The 17,919-nt window shown below is 35.4% G+C and overlaps 1 protein-coding gene across 2 annotated transcripts in view; it reads left to right on the forward strand.

The window, feature by feature from the left end:
- Nucleotides 1-3,274: 3,274 nt before the first annotated feature.
- samd4a (sterile alpha motif domain containing 4A) overlaps nt 3,275-17,919 on the forward strand; it is an 80,447-nt gene continuing 65,802 nt past the window's right edge. For both annotated transcript variants that reach the window (XM_087290235.1, XM_087290236.1), the window contains exons 1-2: nt 3,275-3,811; nt 10,639-11,181. In XM_087290235.1, the coding sequence (XP_087146361.1) occupies nt 10,986-11,181 (196 nt within the window). In that variant the 5' untranslated portion in view covers nt 3,275-3,811; nt 10,639-10,985. The remainder of the gene's footprint in view (nt 3,812-10,638; nt 11,182-17,919) is intronic.

Raw genomic sequence — 17,919 nt, forward strand, 5'->3', positions numbered from 1 at the left:
ATTTAATCTATTGGCTATTTTCATATGATTTTATATTTAAGCACCTATATTTCATATATTTTGTTTATTTGTTTATTTAATGCAGTATATATATATATATATATATATATATATATATATATATATATATATATATATATATATATATATATATATATTTTCTTTCTTCATCTTATAATATTATTTAATGCTATATTTGCCAAAGTTATTTAGGTATTATATGTTATTAATTTGGTTATCATTTAACATATATACTTAGTTGATGCTGTGAAATATTGGGAAATCCTGTTAAACAGGTTATCAGTGTAAGTGTAACATATAGCAACATGTTTTAGGTGTCACATTCACTCATTTAGCAATGCTTTTTTTCCAAATGTTTTAGCTTAGTTATTGTATATTTATCTAATTTAACATGTATAATAATATTGGTTTATTTAATCTATTGCCTATTTTCATATGATTTTATATTTAAGCACCTATATTTCATATATTTTGTTTATTTGTTTATTTAATGCAGTATATATATATATATATATATATATATATATATATATATATATATATATATATATATATATTTTTTTTTTTTTTTTTTTTCTTTCTTCATCTTATATTATTTAATGCTATATTTGCCAAAGTTATTTAGGTATTATATGTTATTAATTTGGTTATTATTTAACATATATATTTAGTTGATGCTGTGAAATATTGGGAAATCCTGTTAAACAGGTTATCAGTGTAAGTGTAACATATAGCAACATGTTTTAGGTGTCACATTCACTCATTTAGCAATGCTTTTTCCCATATGTTTTAGTTATCAAATTTAACATATATTTCATTATAATATTGGTTTATTTAATCTATTGGGTGTTTTTATATGAGTGTATATTTATTTAAGTAGCTATGTTTCATATATTTTGTTTGTTTATTTATTTATTTAATGTGGTATGTATATATTTTTCTTCATGTTATAATATTTATGCCACATTCATTCATTTAGCTATGATTTTTCATATGTTTTAGTTTGTTTATTATTTATTTATCTAATTTAACATGTATTTTATTATCACATTGCATGGTTTATTTAATCTATTGAGTATTTTCATTTGATTTTATATTTAAGCAACTATTTTTAATTTTTTTGTTTAATATATTTATTAATTTATATAGATATTTTGTCTGTTATAATATATTTTTTAATGTTATATATACATAGTTATTTAGATATGTTATTTTTTTTGCTTGACAAATATATTTATTTTCTGTATTTACCGTAGGCCTATTTAAAAAGCAAATATTTATTTTCTTACAATATTTTTTTTAAAATATACATTAGCCTATATATTCTTATGTATTCGTTTGTATCAAATCTAGCAGCTATATTACATACATTTCTTGTAATATACTATCAATTTATTAGATAGGAGATGCGGTGGCGCAGTAGGTAGTGCTGTTGCCTCACAGCATGAAGGTTGCTGGTTCAAGTCCCGACTGGGTCAGTTGGCATTTCTGTGTGGAGTTTGCATGATCTCCCTGCGTTCACAAGGGTTTCCCCCACAAGTCCAACGACGTGGTAAAGGTGAATTGGGTAAGCTAAAATTGTCTGTATGTGTGAATGAGAGTGTATGGGTGTTTCCCAGTGATGGGAAGCATCTGCTGCGTAAAACATGTGCTGAATAAGTTGGCAGTTCATTCCAATGTGGCAACCCCAGATTAATAAAGGGACTAAACCGAAAATAAAATAAAAAAATGATTTATTAAATTTAGCTATTTTTGTGTAGCTAATCATTTTTGCAGTTTTCTTATCTATATTATTTACATAAATAATTATTATATATTATATTTATTTTATCTTTATATCTTTATATTAACAGATTTTTTAACTCGTCAATGCACAATAAACATAAAATTTATGAAAACCAATTATTGTTGAATAATATTATTTAATAATCATTATTAATTAAGTTATCTGTTTTTGCCAATTAACTTTTTATTCATTCATTCATTCATTTTCTTGCGGGCTTAGTCCCTTTATTAATCCGGGGTCGCCACAGCGGAATGAACCGCCAACTTATCCAGCAAGTTTTTACGCAGCGGATGCCCTTCCAGCCGCAATTCATCTCTGGGAAACATCCACACACACTCATACACTACAGACAATTTAGCCTACCCAATTCACCTGTACCGCATGTCTTTGGACTGTGGGGGAAACCGGAGCACCTGGAGGAAACCCACATGAAGGCAGGGAGAACATGCAAACTCCACACAGAAACGCCAACTGAGCCGAGGTTCGAACCAAATAAGTTTTAATATTTTTTTAATTTAAATTATTGATCTAATAATAGTATTAATATTTGTATTTGGTATTTTGTTACTCTTTTATGGGATGTAGTAGCTGTTCCTTATTTATTTATGAATGTAACAGCTATACTTCGAATATTAGCTTGTTAATTTAGTTAATTGTTCAAGTAAAATATGTATTTATTGCTTGTAGTCTAACAATACCTTTTTATTTTTTATATATAGCTATTCAATTTAGCATCCAGATTTTATTTTCTTACAATATTTTTTATTAATGTAGTAATGTAGGCCTATATTATTTTGTGTTTATATTCATATCAAATCTAGAAACTATATTTAATACATTTCTTATAATATTAGCCATTTATTTTGTAGCTAATCATTTTTCAAACTTTTATTAGTTACATATATAATTATGAGATATATATATATATATATATATATATATATATATATATATATATATATATATATATATATATATATCTTCATATTACTCCATTTTAATTTATTTTTGTTATTTAATTTAAATTGCATTTATTTATAATATTTATAATGTTAGTTTAATTTAGCATATTTTTATATAAATATTTATTTATTGACTGTAGTCTAACAATAGCCTACCTTTTTATTTTATATATAAAGTTATTAAACTTAGCATCTAGTTTTTAAAATGCATTTCTTAAATAAAAATTAAATATTTTCTTGTACTTTTCTTGTATCTATCTATCTATCTATCTATCTATCTATCTATCTGTCTATCTGTCTATCTATCTATCTATCTATCTATCTATCTATCTATCTATCTATCTATCTATCTATCTATCTATCTATCTATCTATCTATCTATCTATCTATCTATCTATCTATCTATCTATCTCAAACTGCGGTACAGCAGCGCCGCCTCATGGACGGAATCCACAACTACAACGCGCCCAGTCGAAGAATCCAAGGGCGGAATCAACCGTATCCCAGTTTCCTTTTTTCCGACACTTTGTTAACCCACTTTCTGCGCGCGTCACAGTAGGTCAGAATTACAATATTCCACCACAACACAAACATCCTCAGACTTTGACGGCTACAACTTTTTTTCTCCCCCTCCCCTCGAAAGAAAAAAAACAACAGTTCAAACAAAACTTCCACCCCTGCTGTAACATCGTCCAGTTTGATGCGGACACCTCTCGGACTCTTTTCTCCCTTAAAAAAGCTCCCCGGTCAGTCGTACTCCTGTCGGATAAGCAACACGATCTGCTCCCCAACTCCGTTCTCTATTTTTGTGCTTCCTTGTGCTGCCAAGCCCCTGACGTAATGCTCCGTGTTAATTATTAGCATGTGGGAAGCGATGCCGAGACTCTCCTCTGCTGCTTAAACAAGAGCGACTGACTGCGGGGAGGAAAACCTCGTCAAGATGGCCAAACACTCTGACCCAGAGTGAAGGGGCACCGCTGCTCCCTGTCCCGTCCCGTCCAGTCCTGTCCTACGACCATCACCAATGCAACTGCGCCTTTAGGTGAGTGACTTTTGCCTGACTGATTATTTAAACGGGTGTATCACTCAACCAAGCCGCAACTGTATAGCTTTGTGAATTGTCTGAGTATGGAAAATGTAACGGGATAAAAGTTTGGAGTTATTAATAACTCATAAAAGGGGTTGCTTTTGCCAGGGTTTACATCATTGGACTGCTGACTTAGGGATTGCTTCATAGGGCTTTGAAAACATTGTAAAAATTTAGACTGAATTGTAGGCTACCTAACGTTATGTACTGGCTTACAGTAGAGCAACGGTTTTTTGGGAACGTTCTGGACTGTTTGGATATCAAATGTTTGCTGTCGCGTCTATAGCCGCGATTACAGATTAAAAGCTTGTGTTTGTTTTTATTTGTCTACATTTGATGTGTTTTGAAAGCAAACTGCGACTCTAAAGCAAACAGATTGATATATTGAAGCTACATCATTCTTGCGCTGCTCAAAGTTTACATTTCATCTGTGAATAACGTCAGCATTTGCTTTTAATAGGTAGTCATTAAATAACGCGTAGGCTACAAACTCGCTCGTGCCTGCTAATGTGCCAACTAGCCCTTCAGACATGCTTGGGATAGGGTTTGTGTCATCCTAGATTCGAATCTAGAAACTCTTCAGAGGAAAAAAAAGTTTTGGTCACTGAGTCGATTTGTGAAATTACGCCAGTAGGTGGCAATAAGCAAGTCTCTCAAGCCTGTTCATATTTACTAGTCCACATTTGATGTGTTCTGAAAGCAAACGTGTGTGGATGACTGTAAATTAAAACAGATTCATATTGAAGCCACATCATTCTCGCGCCGCTCCAAGTTTACATTTTATTCTCGAAAACATCAGCATTTGCTTTTAATAGATGGTCACCAAATAACCCGTAGGCTACAAACTCACTCATGCTTGCTAATGTGCCAACTAGCCCTTCAGACATACTTGGGATTGGGTTTGTTTCATCCTAGATTCTAATCTACAAACTCTTCATAAGGAAAGAGTTACGCCAGTAGGTGACAATAAGCCAGTCTCTCAAACCTGTTCATATTTATTCGTCCACATTTGATGTGTTTCAAAAGCAAACGATATGTGGATGACTCTAAACGGATTAATATATTGAAGCTACATCATTCTTGCGCTGCTCCAAGTGTACATTTCATTCGTGAATAAAGTCAGCATTTGCTTTTAATAGATGGCCACTAAATAGCGTGTAGGCTACAAACGCGCTCGTGCCTGCAAAAGGCTGATTTATACTTCTTCGTCAAGTGACCTGCGTAACCCACGACACACGCAACGTGCGTAGCTGTGCATTTATACTTCTGCGCGCTGTCTCTGTTGGTCTGCCCTAACACTTCCAAAACGCTAGTAGGCAGTGAGGTGTTAATGTGTATCTGTGTGGCGTTTCTTCGCTGGTGCTTTGTTTTTTCTGAACGCTTACTGGATATACAAGTGGCTCAAACTAGCTCATTTTGAGGCAGAAACTGAAGGACGTGCAACAACTTTAACTATGAGGTAAACACAAAACAAAACTTTCCATCCGGAGCTCCTTCACGGGACTCCACGCTTGTAAACAATCGCTCCATTGGGCTCGCACCCGTCGCGCAGCTCTCGGTCCCGCCCAGACTCGTCAGCGATACCAAGCTGACCAATCACAGAGCCTGCGCTACGCATCGTCGCGACGTGTAGTTACATTTTTGAGAGGTGCATGTCAGCAACGCCGACGGCCACGGCATAGGGCTATGCGTCAGCGCCGTAGCATACGTGTGCGCTTGACACAGAAGTATAAATCAGCCTGTAGCATACGCGTGTGCTTGACATCGTGTCATCCTAGATTCGAATTTAGAATCTCTTGATAGGGGAAAAAAAAATTTGGTCACTAAATCGATTTGTGGAATTACGCCAGTAGGTGGCAATAAACAAGTCTTTCAAGCCTGTTCATATTTATTTGTCCACATTTGATGTGTTTTGAAAGCAAACAATGCGTGGATGACTCTAATGCCGAGTTCAGACTGCATGATTTTGAAAGTAGTCGTGTCACAGATGTTTTCACACTGCATGACTGTCTGGGCTTGCGTTTCGTCGCTGCTTTGTTTACACTGCAAGATGGTTCGGCGACATGGACATTCACATTGCACGACTTTACTATAGGGAGAATCGCCGACAACTTCGTCCAAACTACGTCTCACAGCCAAAAACATGTAGTATATCTTTTGTTATTAACTACATAATGAGAAAAAGCCTTTAATGGGGTAGAACATGTACATGTTTGCTCACCTGGGTTTAAAGGGAATTAGCCATTTCTCCTCAACGTTGATAATTAACTAATTTCTTTCAGTATGAAATGTCAAACAGACACGGTTGCTCCTGAGTCCTGTCAAAGCTCCACTAGTTTTTCCTCCATTTCGTGGGTCCAAATAAACCGAAAAAGAGCGCTTTTAACTTCTCCCCTAGCCTCCCGCTGGCCTGCAGCAGGTATACACACACGCACACACAAGTGAATGCTGCTCTCTCATTGGCTGTAGGCGATCGCTGATGTTATTTTCAGTCAAAACTCAATTCACACGGCGCGATTTAAATCGCTGACAGCTCCAGATATTTAGCATGCTAAATATCTCACAGGCATCGGCGACTCATCGGCGATTCTCTCAGATCGCGTCTTTGATCGTTCATACTGTGTGATTGTCACTCACGTGCACGAGCAGCGATTTGCCTGTGATTTCAGGCATTTGTCGGCGATTTCTCAAAACCTGTCGGCGAGCCAAAATCGGGGCTAAAATCACGCAGTCTGAACTAGGCATAAATGGATTAATATATTAAAGCTACATCATTCCTGCGCTGCTCAGTTTATATTTCATAAGCGAATAATGTCAGCATTTGCTTTTAATAGATAGCCACTAAATAACGCGTTGGCTACAAACTCGCTCGTGCCTGCTAATGTGCCAACTAGCCCTTCAAACCTAACTGGAATGGGGTTTGTGTCATCCTAGATTCGAATTTAGAAACTCTTCAAAAGGAAAAAAAAAGTTTTGGTCACTGAGTCGATTTGTGGAATTATGTGAGTAGGTGGCAATAAGCAAGTCTCTCAAACCTGTTCACATTTATCTGTCCACATTTGATGTGTTCTGAAAGCAAACGGTATGTGGATGACTGTAAATCAAACAGATTTATATTGAAGCTACATCATTCTTGAGCCGCTCCAAGTTTTACAGTACATTCGCGAAAACATCAGCATTTACTTTTAATTGATAGTCACTAAATATTGTGTAGGCTACAAGTGCGCTAGTGCCTGCTAATGTGCCAACTAGCCCTTCAGACATACTTGGGATGAGGTTTATGTCATCCTAGAGTCGAGTCTTTAAAAACTCTTCATGGATAAAAAAAGTTTTGGTCACTGAGTCAATTCGTGGAATTCGTAGCCATGTCAGTAGGTGGCATTAATCAAGTCTCTCAAGCCTGTTCAAATTTATTTGACAACATTTTGTCAGAAAACTTATTCGGAGGTAATGTAAGCCACCACACAGGAATCAGAAAAGCTAATAATAGTAAATGGTTTGCTGTGGATTTCCCATCTTACAGTGAATCTGAACCTGAAATTTTCATTTGCGTTATTTCAGGATGTCAGTTTCTCAGGTCAATACTGAAGCCAAGCTGTTCTGCAATCATCTGCCACAATCTGTTTCTATATCCCATATCTGTGTATTTCGCAATTTGTTTGTTGTTAAATTATCTGAGCTGCGAGTCTGATGGTATTCTGGATTTTGGCTTTCACTTCTACAGTGGCACAGATGCAAAAAACACAGACAATTGAAGCAATCTGATTTTTTTTATGATGGTCGAAAATTTCGAAGACAGTAGCATGTTTCCATCCAAAGAAGCAAATTAAATTAATTACTTGCACCTCAGAAGACAATGCAGATACACAATGAATGCATGGTGGCGTTTGAAGGTGCACAGGCGCTCTGAACTATTCTGGAGGTAATTATTAATGTAATACCACTAATACTGAAACGGTTAAGGTGTTTTAGAATGACCAAAATAACATTTCAGATGTTTTACAATGTGTTCAGCCTGCTGGCTTTGTCCATTAACACACATTTTTATCATCACATGATCTCTTATAACAAAATCTCATGGCCTTTTTTTAATGCGCATACTGGAATTTGTTCGCTAAAAGTGTTTCCATTGTAGTTTATTCGCATCTTTTCCTATTGAACACAAAGTTTATCCTACTTATGCGCATACGTTTTTTATGCGCATTTTCAAAATGTATACGCAACTGGGTGTTTCCATCAACCGATTTTTTTATGCGCATCTCCAAAATGCGCATAAAAGTAGGTGGATGAAAACATAGCTATTGTTAAAATGTGATTGACACAATGTGAGATCATATTTATTTTTTAAAGTATGAAAATTTGGACAAATTTGAGCTAGGTCTGCACAATTAATTGAAATAAAGTCATACTTGCAATTCAACAAAAATGACAATTCTTATTCACATCTTGTCAGGGAAGAACAGTTCTGTGAACAGTAGTAAATCTCCTCTGAAAGCCAGAAGGCGCTCTATTGCAAAAAAAACAAATACTCTGTGAATTAGAGAGACCCTGGAAATCAAACAGAGGATTAAACTGTGTTTATTGATTCAATTTGACCAATAAACACACGACTAATCATCTCACGGAAGGATTCATTTTTTTAACACGAGTTTTGCGTTGAGATTGAAGTATAAACTTGTTACTAAATGTAGTATTGTGCTTTCAAATGTAGCAGCAACACAAACCCATAGTTCTCTGAGAAGCGACGCAAAACAGCCATCAAATCACAAAATATTTCTGTCTATAATCATTAATTTATTCATTAATTTTCCTTTGGCTTAGTCCCTTTATTGATCAGGGACCGCCACATCAGAATGAACCGCCATCTTTTCCAGCATATGTTTTACACAGCGGATGCCCTTCCAGCTGCAACCTAGTACTGGGAAACACCCATACACACTAATTCATTCCCAAACATAAACTACAGCCTTTTTAGTTTATTCAATTCACCTATACCGTATGTCTTTGGACTGTGGAGAAAACCAGAGCACCCAGAGGAAACCCACATGAACACTGGGAGTACATGCAAACTCCATGCAGAAATGCCAACTGATCAAGCTGGAACTCAAACTAGCGACCTTCTTGCTGTGAGGTAGCAATGCTAACTACTGAGCCACTGTGTTGCCCCTCTCTATAATCACATAATCAAATTGTCCACAATTGTTTTGCGTAGTTTGTCAGTGAACTGTAGCTCTGTAATAAGTGCTGCTCCATCTTAAAGCAGGCGCTGGACTTTTAATACTGATTAAACAACTAGCTTAACTGACAACATTTGCATAAAAATCACCTTCTATTAATCGTGCAACTCTACAATGAACTTTAGACTCACAAGCTGCCACTTTTTCAACAAGCCTTTCAGACAAGTGTGTTTTTTTTGTTCAGTTGAGAAATTTGCAAACTCCACACAGAAATGCCAACTGACCCAGCCAAGACTTGAACCAGCGACCTTCTTGCTGTGAGGCGATAGTGCTAAACCACTGAACCACTGTGTCACCATTTATCATTGAATGTTTTTTTTTGTAATACAAAGATTTCTGACAAATGTTCAAGATTTTCATTTATGTTGTGAACTAATTGTATTTGTTGCCTAATTGTGTTATTCATGCCAAGCCTGGTAACACTATGTTCTGGTGTACATAGCTTTTATACTCCACCTTTCATTGGTTTGGTTATAAAGTACTTTTGCATGCTTATGTACACTGAAAATATAACACTCGTGCACATAACACTGTTTTCACAAATTTGTGTTTGTCTAACAACAACATATCTTAATGGTATCATTTTAAAAAAGCTTGCACTTTTAAATCCATGGAAATTGACCAGCAAAATGCAAAAAGAATCTCTTATTTATAGCTGAAAATTGTGTTGTTTAATGGATGAAAACCAGTCATATTTGAAGATATATGAATATACAGTGTCATTTACAGTTTTGAATACTACACCCACTTGTCATGTTTCTGAAGGGTTGTTAAACCAGCAAAGAGATTCATGTGTAAACTATCACTGAAAAAAATTATTCAAAGATGATTCCTTGGATTTACTCATTTTTTTACGTTAAGTGGTTGTAAACAATTTAATTGTGTTGAATTTAAACAAACAAATTTAATTGAACATTATTCAATTTAATTTGTTTGTTTAAATTCAACACAAATAAATTGTTTGCAACAGTTCTGCATGCAACACTTTTTTTAGTGTACAGCTGACTATACTGTCTACTAGCTAGTAAATTTGCTAGATAGTAGATTATCGACTGGCCAAACCAGCATAGTCAGACTGTCTTTTTTTTGGATCTGGTTGAACAGCTATTTGACCAGCTTGGGCCATAAACTAGCTTCTAAAACCCAATTGCCAGCTTTAAAATACATTTTTTCCAACTGGGTTTGACTTAAAAGCTGCAGTGGACCTTTTATGCTGTTTCTTTGCACAGTCAGCAGATTTTCAATGAAATTTTATTGAGAGTACAGAAGTTGAAAACTTAACACATGAAGTAAATAAGTATCTTCTTTACTTGTATTTAAGGTTTACAATGCAAATCCAATTAGATCTACTTGTTTGATGAACAAAACCTACAGTAAATCTCTCATATAACCCATCCAGTAAAATACAGAAAATATTACTTTACAAATTGAGTTCTACATAAATAATCTGGATAATTTTACTAAACTTATTGTAAATACTGAAATTCTGTGTGGGGCTACTCATTGTGTATGTATTTATACAATCTCCATCCTTTCCTTTCACAGAAAAGGGATGTTCTCTATTGAAAATGCCATCAAGGCTAAAGCTGGACAGTCACTGTATGCTGGAAGAAAGCTGAGGAACATTTTGTAAGTGGCCAGAGGACTTGAAGAGCACCAACTAAACATCAATCTCAAAAGCTTCGTACAGGGATTCCCCCACACCAGGTGCAACTCCAAAACCCAAGAAGAAAGATGCAATACATTGGTACCTACTAATAGCAAATAACACCTTAAAGGGCTGTTCTTCTTTGCCAAACCTCAAGTGACAGTGGAAGCGAGTGCAATTTTGTTGGATAAGCCTCAGTCTTTTCTCTTGTCAAGTCTTGTATCGTGAGCCTGGCCAACAGATCATGATGTTTCGTGACCAGGTGGGAGTCCTCGCCGGCTGGTTTAAGGGATGGAACGAGTGTGAACAGACTGTGGCCTTACTGTCGCTCCTCAAGCGGGTCAGTCGGACCCAAGCACGCTTCCTCCAGCTTTGCCTGGAGCATTCCTTGGCTGACTGCACCGAGCTGCATGTTCTGGAAAGAGAGGCCAATAATCCAGGTCAGTACAGAGACTATCACCTTTTCTGCCAGTATTAACCCCATGCAAGCATGTGTTTTTGAGCTGTACCCTTTAAGAACAGGTGCATACAATTTCTTAGGCATTAGATGTTGGTACTTCTTTTGGATTTGTGTAATAATGATTTAATTTGCATTATTATTTATATTGTTGAGTTAGATTTGAGGGATGGCTTCAATGTGGGCATGTGTCCATGCTCGAGCAAACCAATTAGCTCGATAAAGACTGTTATAGACACAGCATTACCGTAATGTACAGAAATCATTTTAAATATCATTATGTTTTGATTTGTTTATTAATAATGAATATTTTCTAATTATGTTTTTTATTTATATCTCTAATATATTCTTGAAAATCTGTTATTTTTACAATAAGAAAATTATTTTGATGACATATTAAAAGATTATATTTAAGAATCGCAGTGTAGCAATCAAAATATTAATTAATTGCCATTAGAATTTTTTATACTTTGTCGCTGTCCTTTAAAGGACACCTATGATGAAAATCATCTTTTTTAAGCTGTTTGGACAGAACTGTGTTTAGGTACAGTATAGTGTGTCCACTGTCATATTAGGGTGATATAAAGACAATAAGTCTCTTTTTTAAATTCCCTGACTTTAAAAAAGTATCCAAATCCCTCCCATTTTGAGGCCTACTGCAACGTGATGTAGGAGTGCAGTTTCACCGGCCACCGAATTGATTCACAGCCGCGTATTAACATGTCTTCGTAGTAAAGTGTACTGTTTAATCATATCAACAAGACAAGACGTGCGCAAAGCAACTGGGATTAAAAGATCTGTTCAGCTCTCTGTGATCATCAATCATCATTAAATGTGATAAAGAATGATTTTCACTCAAGTTTAAAACGTTTTTAAAACAGTGCATGTTTGTAATGAATTACAGCGATGTTAACACAGCCGCGTGTCAGTACAATTATAAAAGAAGACGCTTTAATCCTAGTTTGTGGACGTTAAATCTGATTTATTTTGTACATGAACATAACGGATATCTATACAGCAGTGAATATTAACATTTATTCTGTCACAATTGCTGTGCAAAAACAGTGCAAAGTTAAACACGCATGCTGTGTGTGTTTGAACTTTTTAACGACATCGTGAGTGACTCATTGCAGAAAGGCTTGAATTAACTTAACAACAAATACATCAAATAATCATTGGGAAAGTTTGTACTGTAGTATTAACTCAGCCGGAGAGCACACTCTGACAGGCACATGGGAACAGTGGGCAGGGAGAACTAGCATTAAAGGTAGAGGCCGCAAAATTAGCTACATTGTGTTTAGAGGAGAAAAATCCAATAATGTGAAAGGTATAATAAATAATCTAATGGTTGTTTTGAGTTGAAATTTTACAGACACAGTCTGGAGACATAAAACCCTTATCTTAAATCTTGAAAAAAGGGTAAAATAGGTGCCCTTTAAACTACTAGATTTTATCCATTTGTCAGTTTATCATATTTTTAAATATACTAACATTCAGTATGACTATTCTCTTGTACGTTTTTACAAGTACTAGTCAGAATAAGCATTGTTTTTTCATAAATATTTTGACATTTCGATACTTAACTTCCATATGACATGCTTTCTATCTATTCTAAATCACTTTGGTTAATTTAATTTGATGCAGACACTAAAATGGGACATCTTGCTTGTGATCCAGATGTTAAATTTACTTTTTTATTTATACACTGAAAAGCAAATACTCTGACTTACAAAACCGAAGGCATAATTCATCATATTAAAACAAATAAGGTTAAATCTACAGTTAGGAAGACCCTCTTCTTTCTTGCACACATACTGTACATGGTGTAAACCTCAAACATGGGATTCCCATCAGAGTTTATAGTGGGCCGGGACTCATAAAAAGCCTCCTCCTGCCTTTGCGGTGGTGCGTGTTGTATTTTATATGAGGGATTTTAGCACAGCTCTGTCATTGTTATTCTAAAACATCAAGATGAAGACATCAAAGAAGAGGTTTCTTTTAAAGTGCTCCTCCTTGCCCTGGTGTGTCCGCTGACATTAAAACCAGCTGAAACTCTTCTGGATGCTGTCTTTCTGCTGCTGGACTCATACGTTCTTATGTGATGATGAAGCGCTATTTGTTATTGCAGATGGTGGATTTGCATGCTCGTATGTGGTGATGACCTTTTGAATAAATGCGCTGAAGTGTGTGTATTGCTGGTGTTCATGACATTGTGACGTTTGTTCCAATATACTTGTAGAGACCAAAAATCACTTTCATGGAATAAATTGTCAACTGTAATAGATTTTTTATTCCATATACCTTGACATGTTAATAAGTGGGCGTGGCTAACTTGTGTACAGTGTGTATGTGTATTAGCCATGAGATTGAGGAGAGCGCTCACTGGAGCATTTGTAGTAAGATCAGGGGCCTGTTTCAGAAAGGAGGTTCAAACAACTCGGAGTTTAAACTTGAACTCTGAGTTGATTTACCAAGAGATTAAAAACTCAGAGTTTTCGGTTTCAGAATAGCTGATCTGAGCTGGGTCAATCAACTTTGAGTAGACCAACTCAGAGTTAAGCGCGCACACCGTGACTTTAAAAAGGCATTATCAATGGAGCGCAGATATTACGAGTGACTATGGCAACATCTTAAAAAAAAGATCACCATTTCTTTCTCCGGCTGAACTTGATCTGCTCATGCAAAGTTATAGCAAATATAAGTGTATATATTTTAAAAGAAGCAGCCATCAGTGAAACAGAGACAGTTAGCCTGGGAAAACAGCTGCTCAAGTCAATGCGTAATTTTTAATTTTAAGTATTTAAACATTTAAGTATAATAAAATAAGTAATGTAATGTGTGTCGTTTATACTTTTTTCTAAACTTTTATACACTTTTATCAGTTTTAATAGATTTAACAGCGCACTTGTTGTGTGTCTGCCTTTTTATTGATCAAGTGATAGAAGTTTAGAACATTAAGAAGGTAATCAGTAAGAAAATAATTTTTAGACAGAATAATAATCCCATTAATCTAGTAACAGTGCATGTCGAAGGTTAAGCTAATTATTTATGAAAAAAGGATAAGCCTCGTACGTGATTTCTGTGTGTGACAAAAATGTAGGCAATAGCTGTGTTTCCATCAAAATATAGGCTATTACATAAATTTGTGCAAAACTGGAATAATGCCTAAAAATAAAGCAGCGTTTTTATCCAAACAGTCGAAGAGAACACAATCGTCACTTCCTGATTAACTTGTGCCAAATATCAACAGTAAAAACAGAATTTACTGCGGTCGAAGAAGCTGCGTCAATGATTTTTTTATTTAATTAATGTACTTGCGCCTCAGAATACAATTGACACACAACGAACACGTGGGGGCGTTTGAAGCCAGACGCGGAGATCTTGACACACTCCAGACGCTCGGAGGTAATTAATAATATACACTAATACTGAAACAGTTCAGGCATTTTAGAATGACTAAAACAACATTTAAGATGTTCTGCAGTGTGCTCAGTCTGATGGTTTGTCCTTTCACATACATTTTCATCATCATCTCTAACAAACCTTTTTTTAATGTACATACTGTAATTTGTTAAGTGCACTTCGTAGTTTATGTACATCTTATCAAATAAAAGTTTAACCTCAGTTATGCACATGTTTAATTATGCGTATTTTCAAAAGTTATGTTAATCACGACGTATCCATCAATCGTTTTTATGGGCATCTCCAAAATGAGCCCTAAAATAGGTGTGTGGAAACGTAAGGCTAATGCGAGAAATACGCTTCATCTTTAAAAAAGGGGAGGAGACCGACTGAAACTCAGAGTTTAGGGAATAAAACCTGCTTCTGACCAGGTTAGATTCACAGAGTAAGTTACCACAGTAACTGACTCTGAGTTAAAGTTACCTTTCTTTCAGAAACAGGCTTGACTTACCCTGATTTCTTGAGTTTAACAAACCTGCCATTTTGAAACGGAAAACCCAGAGTTTCTCTCATTTCAGGGTTAAAATACTCTGAGTTTTCACTTAACCTCCTTTCTGAAACAGGCCCCAGGTCATCAATCTGAAGTAAATATTTACCTGTGATTTAGATTAATTCTTCCGACTTCAATCTGCGAATGCGAGTACAGAATAACTCTGTGTACAATATCCCTCACTAAGTTAAACAGTCCTATGTCTAGCCCTACAGGCTCTGCCGACTAACAGCGTCCTAATTCTCGCCCAGCAGCACCACTATTCACCTGGAGAGCTGTACATTTTTGACTAGGAAAATACACAAATAACAGTAGTTAGTTATGCCATAAAATGATTTCAGAATGTTACACATAAAAAAGGGTTTATTTATTGTCATACAGAGCTTAATTTAGTGTTTGATCTGTTAATAAATAATTTTTTTTTTTTACAATATTGCTCCCAAGCAGGCTTCCGCTTGGTCTTATTGCCTGGCTGCCCCATGAGAGAACCTCTTGAGGGTGGGCCTTTCGAAGGAACTAGGAAAACGTGACAGTCATTTTCATGTTAGCTGAGTAGCTGTATATAATCAAAGTAAGATATATGAAAAAAAGTCTCTACAAGTAAAGCATGAGCACACATTGCTTTGCATCTTATAAACCCAACCAAGCCTTAAAATCAAATTACTGGGATGATTTTGAGCCTTAATTTGTCCACAACTTTCGTTGTGTTTCAGCAAATGAAATTATTTTTGGTCACAAACCTTATTTTAATTCATAGTTTGGGAAAACTTTTTCAAAAACTCAACAACATGGACAATTTTACTACATTTTAATTATGTTGGCGGCTGTTTTTGGCCCATTGACTTCCAGTACAATGACAATTTTTCATTCCAAAAGCCATGACACCATATTATCATGCATTCTTGGTTGTTGGTGGTTTTCCCTGTTGGGAAGAGGTACAATTAGCATTTTTTTCCTCGTTTATTTTAGCAATTAGCCTTTTTTACACTTAGGTTAAAATAAAGTTATACCCCCCAACCTTAGGACCAAATATCATCAGAAATGTAATTTATGAACTTGTGGGGACATTTTTGTAGGTCTCCATAAGGAAAGCAGATTCTTAATCATACATACTGAAGAATTTTCATCATGTAAAAATGCTGAATATTTGTGTGTGTGTGTGTGTGTGTGTGTGTGCGTGTGCGTGTGTGTGTGTGTGTGTGTGTGTGTGTGTGTGTGTGTGTGTGTGTGTGTGTGTGTGTGTGTGTGTGTGTGTGTGTTTTGGGGTTAGGGTTAGGGTGAGGGTGAGGGGACAGAATTTATAGATTGCACAGTATGAAAATCATTACATCTATGTGAAGTCCCTATAAAACATAAAAACCCAATGTGTGTGTGTGTGTGTGTGTTTACCTGTGTGATTCACCTCAGGCTGTATTGCGCAGTTGTCTCGATGTCAGCCAGAACTCATGTCAGCTTTCTATTACTCACCAGACAGCAGGGATTCTTTGGTTGATCAGCAAATTTTCTTTCATTCGGGCAGACGTCTGGTTTATCCTGAGCCTTCATTAAGTATTGCAAACTGAACTCACGTCAGGCATTTGAGATGAGTCGTTGGTTTTTCTGTGTAAAGGTTATGATTTGACTTGTCTAGCAAGGCCAATTTTGAACCACTTTTACAGTGATATTTTACGCCATTTGAAGCCTGTGTGGGGTTTATAATGTATGGTGTTAAGGAATATTTTTTTTATGAAGTGAGGAGCATTATATATTATATTGCATATTTTATTTTTAATTATAGATAATATATTATTATTAATAATAATACTAATACTAGTATATATTATTAATATATTTTTCATACTTATAAACTATAGATGATTAATACTACATCTGTATGAAATGCCTACATTTTAGCCGTTTAATAATACAATTACAATTTTGTACTCGTAATATTATCATTTTGATCATATTTATTATCGTGTATTTTATATTTTGCAGTAAATTGTATTATTTTCTTTCATTTTTGCACTAATAATTTTACATTTTTATTTCTCATTTCTTTTATTTGTTATATGTGAAATGTATTGTTATATCAAGTTAACATTATTATCATATTTATTATATACAGTGCATCCGGAAAGTATTCATAGCGCTTCACTTTTTCCACATTTTTTATGTTACAGCCTTATTCCAAAATGGATTAAATTAATTAATTTCCTCATAATTCTACACACAGTACCCCATAATGACAATGTAAAAAAAGAGTTTTTTGAATTTGTTGCAAATTTATTAAAACTAAAAAACCTGAAAATTCACATGAACAAAAGTAGTCACAGCCTTTGCTCAATGCTTTGTTGATGCACCTTTGGCAGCAATTACAGCCTCAAGTCTTTTTTAATATGCTGCCACCAGCTTGGCACACCTGTTTTTGGGAATTTTTGCCCATTCCTCTTTGCAGTCAGTCTCAAGCTCTATCAGGTTGGATGGGAAGCATCCACTCCAATTAACTCCAAAGCATTAACTCCAAAGAGTTCAATTTAATTCTTATCAGACCAGAGAGTTTTGTTTCTTATTGTCTGAGAGTCCTTCAGATGCCTTTTGGCAAATTCCAGGCGGGGAGTGGCCTCCATCTGGCCACTCTAGCGTACAGGCCTGATTGGTGGATTGCAGCATAGATGGTTGTCCTTCTGTAAGGTTCTCCTCTCTCCACAGAAGAACGCAGGAGATCAAATCATGTCCATCAACTGAATTGACCACAGGTAAACTAATTAATCTGCTGAAACATCTCAG

Source organism: Danio rerio, chromosome 17, assembly GCF_052040795.2.
Source record: "Danio rerio strain M-AB ecotype USA chromosome 17, GRCz13ab, whole genome shotgun sequence".
Lineage (NCBI taxonomy): Eukaryota > Metazoa > Chordata > Actinopteri > Cypriniformes > Danionidae > Danio > Danio rerio.